Source organism: Amborella trichopoda, chromosome 4 (genome assembly GCF_054954075.1).
Source record: "Amborella trichopoda isolate Santa Cruz 75 chromosome 4, AtrichopodaSantaCruz75HAP2 v2.0, whole genome shotgun sequence".
Taxonomy (NCBI): Eukaryota; Viridiplantae; Streptophyta; class Magnoliopsida; order Amborellales; family Amborellaceae; genus Amborella; species Amborella trichopoda.
Genome location: NC_142339.1, coordinates 58,031,037 through 58,043,680, shown reverse-complemented (window position 1 = coordinate 58,043,680; position 12,644 = coordinate 58,031,037). Strand labels below are relative to the sequence as shown.

Below are 12,644 nucleotides of genomic sequence, written 5' to 3'. Positions count from 1 at the left end.
CACAACTACTTAAAAAGAACAAAAAAAAAAAAAGAAAAAAAAAAGAAGAATTCACATGCAATGGATTTTGCATTTCCTTACAATGTGGGATTAACTGTCTTGTCCAGATTCATTGGAAAATTAAAAAGAGTTGAATGTTAAGTTAAAAAGAGAGAGAGAGCCCTGAAGTTGAGCTCTAAATTATTTGGTGATTTGGGGGCATGAATTAGTGATAGAGATAGAGAGGCAAGTTTCTTGTGAAAGAGACGGAGAGAGACCACACCCATGTTGAGCTCTAAACTATGCGGTGCTTATGAGAATTAAATAATAAAAAATTTGCATAGGTTCGATCGACACTCTTTACCACTGTAAATAAATAAAGCTAATTTGATACCATCTCAATGAAAATGTCGTTTTTTTTACATTATTTTAAAAAACGTGTTGAATCTATATTGTCAAATTAAAATAGATGATGTAATTTGATTTTGACAAATAAAATTACCCTTATATAAACTATCCCCGTCAAATAACGAAAATGTTTATATAAAGTATCTAACTATCCCCGTCAAATAACGAAAATGTTTATATAAAGTATCAACCTTGTAGGCACATATTTATTGAAGTGATGTGTACTTCAAAAAAGCTTTAAAAGAGAGGATGGTTCACGCTTCTCTTTAGTCTTGTAAAACTCGAAGTAGGATTTTGGATCGCACCAACTTGGATTAGTTCGACCAATGATTCAGATTGGCTGAGTCGATCAAACATTGATAAAATATTAATATCAAGTAATTCGGCTTGGGAAATATTGAGATCGCTTTGGCACACAATCTCATCCGTTTGGCTGGCAATTGGGTTGGTTGATCCGACATAGGTTTTGGACCAAAATGTGGGATAGTCCAAATGACTAGATCCGACTTTAGTTGGGTCTGGACTTGGGTACATCCTGGACGTCATTGGATTGCGTCAGGCCTAGGAGATCCACCCAATGCGATCCAAGCCAATAAATAAATTAAAATATGGTAGTATTTATGAGAAAAAGTTTATATAATGCCGCAATCTTAAAATATAGAATTAAGCTGCATATTAAAAATCCATCAGAAATAACTATTTTGATGTTGAAAACCTTTTAATTGATCACCTCAACATCGAGATGTAGGAATATGAAAAAAAACGATTTTGAGCCTTCCAAAAATAATGCATCTTACAACACATTATTTAGACTGTCTATTTTCAAGATTTGCATATGTTTATAAACGTACTTGATTTGATTTATTTTTAAAGTTTAAATTTTTATAATTAAAAATAAAAATGGTTTCTCATTTCATCCCAAGAATTTTTTATACCGAAATTATATCTTATGATAGAATTCGGAGATAAGCCTGAATTTGATTGTTTAGGGTTGCAACCCTATACAAATTATACTCTTATTTATTTATTTATACGTTATAAAATATTTATAATAAAATATATTTTATATTATGTAGACATGGAACCTAACCCAACCCAGTGGATCGGTTCCGCATCTTATATCTTGAACCCAAATATGGGTCAGGATCGGATCTAGGTCAACTAAAACCTAATCGGGTTGGGCCCATGAGGTCGACCTGGACATTGGCCGAGCTATGAGGACCCTGGCTTTTCGGGTCGGAGATTTCTAATCCGAAGACTGGGTTTCAAAGCAATTCTCGGCTTCTCGCTCTTCGTTCTCTCTACTTCTCTCTCTGGCATTGGTTGTTTTTACCTCCCATTATTTATTTATAAGTTCATAATCGTCCCAATTTCCCACCACATTATTCGCTATGGAAACATTGTGAAAACCAACTACGCTCTTTCTCTTAGTACAATACTCCATGGATGTCCTTTCCATGAGGGCCTCTGCAACATCTCTCCTCAAAGCCAGGAGCTTCAGGCTTTCTCCCTCTTTTTCCATGGCCATTAGTTCAGGTTTCCCCTCGCCCTTGATCTTTTCATCAATTGTTGTTAACTTGAAGCTTGCATAATGCTTTATTCGTCGTGGCAAAAAGGCAAAAAAAATGGTGAAATTGATGAGGTTGTAGTTGCTTGATATGCTCATAATCTATTTTATTCCCCAATTCATAACTAGAAGACCATTAAAGTAGAAGAAAATTGTGTAATCCATCTGGTTGCTTGAAGTGCTAACATTTGATTATTTGGTTTAATTTTATGAATAATTTGTGATGCAATAAATCGATTGTATCATCAACAATTTTGGGTTTTTTTTTTTTTGAGCGATGACTAATTTTGGGTTATTGTTGCGACGATTTTGGCTACTCTTTCAATCAACAATTAACAATGATTACCAGAAATTTTTTATGTGAAATAGTTTTGTATTGAGACATTTGTACACATTGAAACATGTTAGTTACAGTGTTCAGAAACTGGTACATTTGTATGTTTAGGACTCGGCCCCTTGCGGAGCGATACTTGGGTAAAACTCCGGGTATTTGAAAATTAAAGAAGAAAAAAAATAAAAATAAAAATAAAAATAAATTGTGCAATAAATGCACAAATATTGTGAAATCAATGTATAAATATCTTATATTAATTTGGATGGACAATGATTTGTGAGTTTTTCTTGTTCTATACCCCATTTTCATATTGTCCATTTATTTAGATTTCTTTTGAACTGTCTCCAATTGTAAATTTATTTATTTCTAAATCCATGTTTCATATATTTTTTTGAGCTTATTTGGACTGTTTATGTTGTTTTTGGTTTAGTTTGACTATTTTATTTTATTTTTAACAAAAAATTTATTCGTTTTTAAATATATTAGGGCTTGTTTGACCATGTACATTACTCGGACGAGTTCAATCGGACTTGACAGAGTACTTGGCTTCACCAAGGCTGAGTCTGAGGCGCGAGCTGAGTTCCAGAACATTATATAATTGTGATTTTGGTGCATGATGCTTCCTTTATAATTTCAAATTAACACTTCCTATTCTTTTATGGTCTTACCAAAGCTGCTTTTTTATTTCCCCTACCAGTAACCAATGTTTTCTTCATGGATTAATCATTTTATTTTAAATTTTGAGTTCCCATGTCCTATTATTTCGAGAAGTCCTATAGAGTACTATTGAAGGTTTTTTTATTCTTAGATCTCTCTTTGTTGATACCAGTGTTTTAAAAGCTAGTGACTCAGGCTCGAACTTGCTGAGTCACCTGGACCTAGCATCCTTCCAGGCCAGGATGCGAAAGTCCAAAAATTGGGCAATTCTTACCAAGCCCTGGCCCCTCTTCGTTTTTTTACCCAGGACTCGGCCTAGTTGGACCGATTCAGTTGCTTACTCGGGATCAGTACCCTGAGAAGTCTGAGCCCGAGTGGTAAGTCCCAGCCCCAGCCCAAGCCCTTTTTTCTCAATCACTGTTTGTTACTCATCTTTTTTGTTTTCTAATGCAGTGAGTGTTGCCCAGGAAAAAGCGTATGATGCTTTATTACTGGATGCTGGCGGTACACTCTTGCAAACAGCCAAGCCTGTTGAGGAGACATATGCAGCTATTGGAGCCAAATATGGTTAGTCAAGGTTTGGTTATTTTGTCTTGTTCATCTTTAGTGGTTGGAAATCCTTCTACTATAAGTTGCAACTCATGGGAACTGCCTTAGCAAGTGGTGTTCATGTCATATCTGATAATTTTTATTTTATTCACCTATTTATCTACAATTTGGTCCAATGTGGTGCTTGTATACTGCTTGCTTCTTCTTTCTCTCTTTTTTTGAGATTATAGTTGAGGTTGGAACATGATAGCAAGAAAATTTGGCCTTAACGTGGTCAGCTTGGTTTGTGTTTTCGATGACTAGTTGACTAGGTCCTAGTCTAGATATATGCATTTTAATTCTTTAAAACAATACAGTTAACTTTTGGATGAATTATTCTCATAATTCCAACATTGTACAAATGTAAAATCTCCTGAAGAAATTCGAAAGTTCTCTTTCTTGAAACTTATTGTTTATGTTCTATTTCTTGATCGAACATGTTTTGTTGTGTAACTATAGACATTGAAATAGCTACCATATGGGTTCGAGCTGATGCGTCATTTTTAATCTACAAGGTGGTTAGGTGAGTTAAATCAAAGTAACATATTCATATCTATGGCACTATCCTCCAGTGTTTGTTTGGCTGAAGCAAACCGATGGTGGTGGTATGCATGGGGCAAAGAAAGATAATGCTCTAGTTATCAAGACATCTAGAGCCTTTTCAAACTGAAAATAAATATTAATATGCATTCTTATGCTGGTGATCTTTCTCTTAGTTGTTCCCATAATTTGGGACCAGGCAATGGCATGTTTTGTCACTGTTCAAAAGCACAGGCTGAGGACCTCGGGTGGGTCCCAAGTCGGGTTGGAGATTTTCAAAATAAAAATTGCTAATTTACTTAAAGAATCGTTGATTCGCGGCAAGTCTGATGTTTTATGGTATAGGTGGTTTTGTGAACTGCATCTTCCAGATGGTATAACGTTTTGCGTCTTGACGTGATTTTCGCATACGACCACTCATTTAAAAGCTATAAAAAAAAATCTACAATGCAAAGCTGGCTATGCTGATTTTTGCCACCTGGATTTGCCAAAAAATGCCTCTAAACTCCCCAAGTCAGTCTCACAAGTTTCTAGTGCCAGTTTCAAAGGAAGAATTGTCTTTTCTTGTCAAGGTTAGAGTTGTCATTTGGTGGTACGGTTGCTTTCTTTTGTTTAATAGTCCAGATTGGATCTGGGTTGGGGTTTTGATCTATAAATACAGAATAGCAAAAAAATCTAAGAAATTTATGCATTGACATCCCTGATTATAAAAGCAACAGCCATAGAAGTTTGGCTTGTACGCTTTCTTGTCTTTCAATCAATAATTGAGATCTTTGTTCTTGCTCCCTCGATCATTTTACCTCCGGACTTGCCAGTTCCCCCATTTGTGCTGACTTAGGGGATTCCCAAGCCGAGTTTTAAATACTGATTTTTAATAAGATAGGTAACCTTTCTTGTACTCGTTCTTTCTGCAGGGTTGGATGCAACTTTAAGTGAGATAAAACAAGGATTTCGGAGAGCTTTTGCAGCCCCATGGACTGAAAAGCTTCGGTATCAGGTGCTTTATGAGTTTTTGTTCTCTCACTCATGATGAAACCCAATGCTTTTGTAATAGACAATTTTACTGGAAATTGTTTGGAGCTTTCTTCTGCAAATCTGGTAATTTTCTGCTTAACTATGTCTATTGAACTATATTATTCTTTTGTATCAAGTATCAAATATTTTAACAATTGATGTTGCTACTTGACAGTTGTTTTGTGCCTGAGAGATCCATTTTTGACTTATTTGAGTTATTATCATGCATGCAGCTTCTACATAGTCTTACTGTCAATGAAACTTACATTTTCCTGCATTATGTCGAAATTTCACATGCATGTGTATCTATTTATACAAATAAAATGTGGTAGGCATGCATGTATATGCAGGCAGATGGGCATTTGTTTGAAGGAACCATTATTTATGAGGTGAATTGGGGTACAATGGACTGCATTGAATTCTTCTTTTCGTTTGTATTGAGAAGATTCCATGAATTTTTGAATGGACAGGGTGATGGGCGGCCCTTCTGGAAACATGTCGTGGCTGAAGCAACTGGTCTTACAAACAATGAATATTTTGAAGAAGTATATGAGGTGAAGCTTTTCTGTGCCATCTATTCCACTTGAAGTTTTTGGGTCTTGACTTGCTTTTATGAGATTTTACGGTAGGACTTCGTGTACTTGTCCCAAAAAAAGAGAAAAAAAATATGGATAGAGGTATATGATCATATTACCAGTGTTCAACTACTCGGGCTTGCCACCGTGGCGAGCCTGAGTATCCTTGTCCAACTCGGGGATTTAAAAAAATAAAATAAAATAAATAAATAAATAAATAAATAAAAAAAATAAAAATAAAAAATAAAAATAAAAAATAATATATATATAAAATAAAAAAAATTATTTGTAACATTTTTCTTTATGTGATCTATCATTTTGGCAAAGATTAGAAAGTACTTTGGCTATGGATACTTATTTTGACATTTTCCCATCTTTTTTAGATTATTTCGAAAATACCCCCTGTCACAAAATCTATCTATATAGATATATATATAGAAATTTTGTTTTTTTGAGAATGTCAAAATCTACTTTTTTTCTACTTTTTTAACCTCATTTAGATGTGTTTTGTTTAATCTTACTCATACATGTTCTATTTTTTGGATATTTTTATATATTTAAATTCTTTTAACATTATTTAGCTTGAATAGTACTCGGCCCAAGTCGGGCTGAGTTATTTGGACTCGTGCCGAGTAGTAATATAATAAAACAATATTAAAAAACCATGTTAAGGCCATTTGTTTGACCCAAATTTTAAAATATACACTCTTTTCATTTTAATGAACAATCACAAAAAAAACAAAACTTTGAAAACACAATCTAGAAAGTAATTTTTAGCCCAGTTAACATAAGCTGTCCATTTTGGTGAGATACTTAGATCTAGGCCTTAGAAGAATTTTTCTTTTCCTTTTCAAATTTTTTAAATAACTTCATTATCATTAGATTAACAATGTTAAAAAAGAAAAAGTATATTTTGATTTCATAAAGGCCTAGATCTTGAAATTCACCAAATGGATGGTCTAGATTCATTATTGGAGGGGACTCATTTTGACCATATATAGGGTACAAATTAATTTTTTTAATTTTTTTTAAGATTGATTATTGAGATGAAGAGAGTTTATGTACAAAATTTTGGGTCATACAAATACCAAAAACATGGTTATTTAGAAGTGTTGTTTCATTATATTATAATGGCATGGTGACGTGATATCATTTCCCATATATATATATATATATATATATATATATATATATATATATATATACACATATAAATAAGACTACTTTTCTTGTGCACACACACATATTTGTATACATATATGTGGTGTGATTTAATGTCACCATGTCATTGTAATATAATGAAACCGTTCTTATGAAAGATCATGTTTGTGACTTTTATATGACCCCAAAAATTTCACACACCCTCTCTTCATCCCAATAGTCGATCCCCAAGAAAATAAAATTCAATTTGGATCCTAGATATGGTCAAAACGAGGCTCCAACAATGACTCTAGGCCATCCATTTGATGAATTTCAAGATCTAGGCTTTTACGATCTTAAAATCTTTTTTTTTTTTTTTTTTTAACATTGTAATGGTAAAAAAACATTTTAAAAATTTGATTTCACGATCTAGGCTAGATCTAAGTGCCTCACCAAAATAGATGGCCTATGTTAATTGGGCTTAAACAACACTTTTTGGGGTGTGTTTTCAATTTTTGTTTAAATTATTGTACATTAGAATGAAAAGAGTGTATATTTAGAAATTGGGGTCAAAGAAATGGGTATTAACATGGTTTTTAGCGATTGTTTCATTATATTACTATAAAACTGTCACATGAAATCACTATATATATATATATGGAAAAAGCTCTTGTCAACCCATGGGCTGATAGAATAGTGTAAGCCCAACGGCCCAGATTGAATTTTAATTTTCTTTCTACAAATCCAAATCACTTGAAATTTGGAGTGTCTATTCTTCACGAAAAGTGGAATCTAATAAAAATATCAAAAAAATAATTCGCATAAAATAAATTGACCAAAATACCCTTGAAAAGTTCAAAGGTATTTTGGTCAATTTATTTTATGCCAATTATTTTTTTAATATTTTTATTAGATGAGCCTTGCTGAGAAGAGTTTATGATCCAAATGTCATGCTATTTGGATTTATATAAAAAATATTAAAATGATATTACCGAAATACAGTCCTGACAGTCAGATTGGCCCCAGATTCAATCTGGGCCATTAGGCTTATTCTATTCCATCAGCTAGTGGGCTGACTCTAGCCTCTTCCAATATGTGTGTGTGTGTGTGTGTTTGTTTATGAGTGCTAACGTGTCCTCAGTACTGTATTTTGATAGGAATCCATCGCAATAATGAGGTATGGTTTAGCACTTGAGGTCTTTCATATCTTGTAACATCTTTTTGGTGTAAGAATTATTGGTTATCTGTGATCTTCCTTCTTATCTGTGTCGTGCTAAATTTTTTAACTTTAGTTCTTGTTCTAAACATTCTACTCGGTCAGGACCATAGCATGAGAATGGGGATTTGGTGCTTAAGACCTTGACTGTGCATATCTATCTCATAGTCACCCCTCTATTAAACATTAGCCTCCTATGCATCTCATGAAGTTATGTGCCAGAGTTTAATCTTGGCTTAAATTTTGTGGCTTACTTGTGCTTATTGATCTTTCCTTTCAGCACTTTGCAACTGGAGATGCCTGGCGTTTACCTGCTGGAGCTTATGAATGCATGTGCTGTTTGAAAAAAGCTAGAGGTTGCATGCACTAAGATTTTTTATTTTATAGATGCATATATTCTTCAATTGATGAGATATTTTTTTGTGATTTTTTGTTTTTTTTTTTTGTTGGGAAAATATGAGATTAGAACTTACTCATTTGATTGGGCTGTTCTACTGTCTAGTAAAGTTGGCTGTCGTTTCGAATTTTGATACACGCTTGAGGAGACTGCTGAAGGACCTTAATATTGAAAATCTGTTAAGTGCTACTTCTTGTCTCTCCCTCGTTGAATTTCATTGTATACTTCTTGTTCATATTTGTGCAATTAATTGATGTTATACTTCCGCTAGTACCTGTTTGTTTTTATTTTTGTCATCAATAATCTTATTATTATTTCCTTGTTTTACCCTTAGGTAGCAACATTGGGATGACTGCTATACAAATTTCTTTTGACAGATGTAATCATGTCACACATATAAATATGTATTTATCATAAGGATAAAAGTGCCAAGCTTAAAAATATAACAGAAAAGGAAAAAATATTTACTGATGTACATGTATGGGCTGCCTTATCTATCAGATAAGCTTAAGTGTATTCCACTGTGAATGATTTATAAGAAATTTTTTAACTAATAATACTTAAAAAGGATATTGCACTATATAAAGAAGCTGCATAAATGAAATTGGTGGTTAACTATATATGTTTGCATTCTTATTCAGGTTTGATGCAATTATTGTATCTGCTGAAGTTGGATATGAAAAGCCATCAGAACAGATCTTCAAAGCTGCTCTAGGTATGATACTTTGTCATGGAATGCAGAAATGAAACATTTCTGGACCCTGAAAGAATCTTCTTTTACCCCATTTCCCCTAAAACTCCTTTTATTTCTCTTATGGGAATCCAGTCGAAAGTGGCAACAAACACTCTCATCTTCTTGCCTCTTCAATTCAAGTCCTCCATCTACTTTCTGCACTCCAGGACTTGAAACAATCACCAACCATGATAAAGGACTAATTATTGAATTACTTTGCATGGAAAATTTGCATGGAAAATATAAATTTCTTAAAAGATTTGGCAGTGTTGGAATGATTTTTAAGTTGTTTTTATTGTCCTCATTCACTAAGGACTGGAGGCGTGAAAGTGCTTGCTCCTGCAACATTTGACCCTTTCGAAGAAGGGACACCTTCTCTCTCTCTCACACACACACATGTGCACATGCAGACTCTCTCTCTCTCACACATGTAGAAACACCTCTCTCTCTCACACACACACGCTTATGCAGGGCTCTCACACGCACAGAGACACACTCTCTGTGAGGATGCATGCTTGAATAGGGTAGTTGCAAGGGACCCTTCGGCATTCTCATACAAATGCCCTTGTGTTTCCGAAATACAGGAAACCCCGAATCCATCCTTGCCCTTGCTTTAAGACCCACCGCCACCCCACCTCCAAACCCACCCACCCCACACACACCTTCCTTGTTGCTCAGACCTTCCACCACCATCATCGAGATGAAAGCCACCCATTACCCAAATGATATAGCAGGTTTGCAGGGCTCCAGGCAGGTAGTTTCTCCATTACTTTGAGAGAGTGGGTATGAAACTACCATGCTGGATAACTTGGATATCATTAGTGTTAATTGTATCTTTCCTAAACCACTCACATTCTTATTTTCATGGTTTTCCCTGTTATAGGTTAGTATTCTCAATAGTCACTACTACTGACCACATAATTTTGATACTTCAATAGAGTTTCTTTTTGTATTCAAGGAATTGTACTGATCTGTTTTAAATTTCTTGATAGAAATCTAAATGTTTTATCTTGATTATACTTTTAAATAAAGTCTAATGTAGAGCTTGGTAAGCTTGCAGAAAAACTTTGTGTGAGTGCTGATAAAGCAGTGCATGTTGGGGATGATCCAAAGGCTGATAAAATGGGTGCCAATGCTGTTGGAATAGAATGCTGGTATGCTTTGTCCTTTCTCTCATTTACTTGATATGATTCTGAAGAAACCTTTCTATGGGTCTCCATGTACATAATTTATTCGTGGAATGGTTGGTAGTGAGCTAACATGTGTCACATACTAGCTCCAGTTATTACTATTAGCCCACAATCAGCCCACAACTAATGTGTGATATTGTTGTTGGTTTAGTGCCAGCTATCAGATGACAAATATCAATCCATACAAAATTATATGTGTATTGGGAACCATAGATGGCTCGCTCTTCTTTTAAGTGGTTTGTTTCTTTTTTCTAAATGATTGTGTTATGATTTTCCCTTTTGAAGGACATAGTGAACTGGTATTACAGGTTGTGGGGGACAGAATTGAAGACTTTCCATGAGATATGTGATCGTATCGTTGTGTCTGTGCGGTAATCTATTTAGCTCTTGCAGATATTTATGCATGTCTTGCAAGGTTTTATGATGTTGCTGTGGGAGCTGCCCAGATGACAAGGAGGAAAATAATCTACTGTGGAGGGAGATGAATCACTTGTATGGTGAATGGCCCGAGACACAAGGATACTAGTTTGAGCATTGATTCTCAAATTCTGGTTGAGTTTTGATTTATTTTGGCTCAAACCATCAGAGAGTATCAAGGTTATATTGATGTCAACAAAGAAATATTGAAGTTCAAATGAGATGGGTGATTTACAAGACCATAAAAATAATGTGAAGATGGCTTGAGTCACTCGACGTATGAAATACAATTTGATTGTACAAGGGCCAATAGTTAATGTGGGCCATTCGGTGTATTCCCTCTTATACGTAATTGAGATTTCTACATAAATCCGAGTGTTTTTTAGAATATATTATACTAATGGTGAACTTAGAATTTCTTATTCAAAAATTTTTAATTATAAATAGCCTTACAAATATAAAACAATACATCATACTAATGGTGAGCTTAGAATTTTTTATTTTGAAATTTTTGACAATAAATGCCTTTACAAATATAAAAATTATATTAGCATTAACTTGAAAATTTTGAGGGTACGTCTTTTTTTAGATCTAAGCTTTTTTCTTAGATCTGAGCTCTTGTTTGCTTTTCTCTCTTCTTTCGGCTTCTTCTCCCTCTTTTGCTTCCTTCTTTGTCCCCTCTCGTTTTTTCTGTTTTAGGTTATCCTCTTCGTCCTTCCTCTTTCCACAGTGAGTATTTTACACAGAGAGGGATCTCTCTCTCTTCCCATTTTGGCTTTTCTCCCACTCTCCCACTCACTTTCTTCATTTTCTCTTCTTTGACTCCCTTACACAGAGAGGGATCTCTCTCTCTTCCCATTTCCTCTCTGCTTTCATCTTTGGCTTTTCTCCCACTCTCCCACTCACTTTCTTCATTTTCTCTTCTTTGACTCCCCACACGTTATGACTAGTGTTTAAGATAGGATCCACCCTTGTTGTTGGGGCTGGATATTTTGTTGTAGGGTCGTTTTAATGACCTTGGCATCTGGCTTGTTAGGTTATTGCTTTAGATGGGATCTAGCCCATTAGTGGATTCCGTCATGATTTTTTCAAGCTCTTGTAGAGAGCTTGGAATTACTGTTGTTGGATGCCATTTTGTTGGTGGGAGCTCGGAACTGATTTCCTTCTCTTTTCTTTTCTTTGGCTCCTTTTTCCTCCCCTCTGTCTGCTCTCTTGTCTTTCCCACTTTTTTTTTTCCCACCCTCTTTGGCTCTCTTTGGACCGTCTTTTGTTCCATCTTTGGGGCCATGGGGGTGCGCCGCCACCTTCCTGTACGCCGCCATGTTCTGCAGGCTTTTCATATGGGCGCCATCTCAGTGTACGTTGCATGCCGCTTCAACCCCCACCAATAACGTGATCGCTGAAGGAAAGGTGCTGAATTTCCTTCGAGTTGTTTTGACTTTGGCGTGGAATTCTTGGGTGGATGTATTTAAGAATGCTTAGTGGGGGTGTTTTGAGGACCTCAGGTAGTGGGTGGAGTTGGATTTTGAAGTTTGAGTTTTTAGTTTTGTTTGGATGTTTGAGATGCTTTGTCTCTTAAAGCGAGGAGTATATCGCTCATCCTATCCTTTCTTTTATGAAAATTCAATTAAGATGTAGCCCCCTTCTCTCTCTCAATAAGATGTAGGAATACAGAGGCTAGAATGGTGTGGTTTCTACGGAGGCATCAATTTTAGACAAAGCAAGTTGGACCTCTCGATCTTGTTGGAAGATGCAGTTTTGGTCCAAAATTTTTTGATGATGGTATGAAGACCTATTTCCACTTTTAACTATGAAATTGGAAGTCCCAAAACCGGTCTAGATTGCGCAACCTATATATATCCGATCGGGTGTTTCTAATTGCATGGAGT

The 12,644-nt window shown here is 35.1% G+C and overlaps 1 protein-coding gene across 26 annotated transcripts; it reads left to right on the top strand.

The window, feature by feature from the left end:
- Positions 1 to 1,434: 1,434 nt before the first annotated feature.
- LOC18422299 (Haloacid dehalogenase-like hydrolase (HAD) superfamily protein) lies at positions 1,435 to 11,125 on the top strand. Of its 26 annotated transcripts, XM_088866048.1 has the most exons (11): positions 1,767 to 1,923; positions 2,775 to 2,897; positions 3,118 to 3,322; positions 3,399 to 3,522; positions 4,988 to 5,070; positions 5,558 to 5,641; positions 8,299 to 8,374; positions 8,521 to 8,593; positions 9,057 to 9,130; positions 10,209 to 10,302; positions 10,647 to 11,125. In XM_088866048.1, the coding sequence occupies exons 4-11, from the start codon at positions 3,423 to 3,425 to the stop codon at positions 10,711 to 10,713; spliced, it is 651 nt and encodes a 216-aa protein (XP_088722174.1). In that variant the 5' UTR covers positions 1,767 to 1,923; positions 2,775 to 2,897; positions 3,118 to 3,322; positions 3,399 to 3,422; the 3' UTR covers positions 10,714 to 11,125. The 26 variants fall into 26 exon arrangements, 20 of the variants coding, with proteins under 20 accessions (XP_006827196.1, XP_020522179.1, XP_020522181.1 ...); XR_016055057.1 differs by lacking the exon at positions 2,775 to 2,897 and having other exon boundaries at positions 1,499 to 1,923; positions 3,253 to 3,322; positions 3,413 to 3,522; positions 8,526 to 8,593; XR_016055058.1 differs by lacking the exon at positions 2,775 to 2,897 and having other exon boundaries at positions 1,499 to 1,923; positions 3,253 to 3,322; positions 3,413 to 3,522; positions 8,526 to 8,593; positions 10,624 to 11,125.
- The last annotated feature ends 1,519 nt before the right edge of the window (positions 11,126 to 12,644 follow it).

Excerpts from the sequence above, each read along its gene's own strand:
- LOC18422299 (XM_088866046.1), top strand. The coding sequence starts at position 1,830 with ATGGATGTCCTTTCCATGAGGGCCTCTGCAACATCTCTCCTCAAAGCC. Across the intron at positions 3,523-4,987 it reads GCCAAATATGGTTAGTCAAG|GGTTGGATGCAACTTTAAGT; the intron begins GTTTGGTTATTT and ends TTCTTTCTGCAG. Across the intron at positions 5,642-8,298 it reads ATTTTGAAGAAGTATATGAG|CACTTTGCAACTGGAGATGC; the intron begins GTGAAGCTTTTC and ends CTTTCCTTTCAG.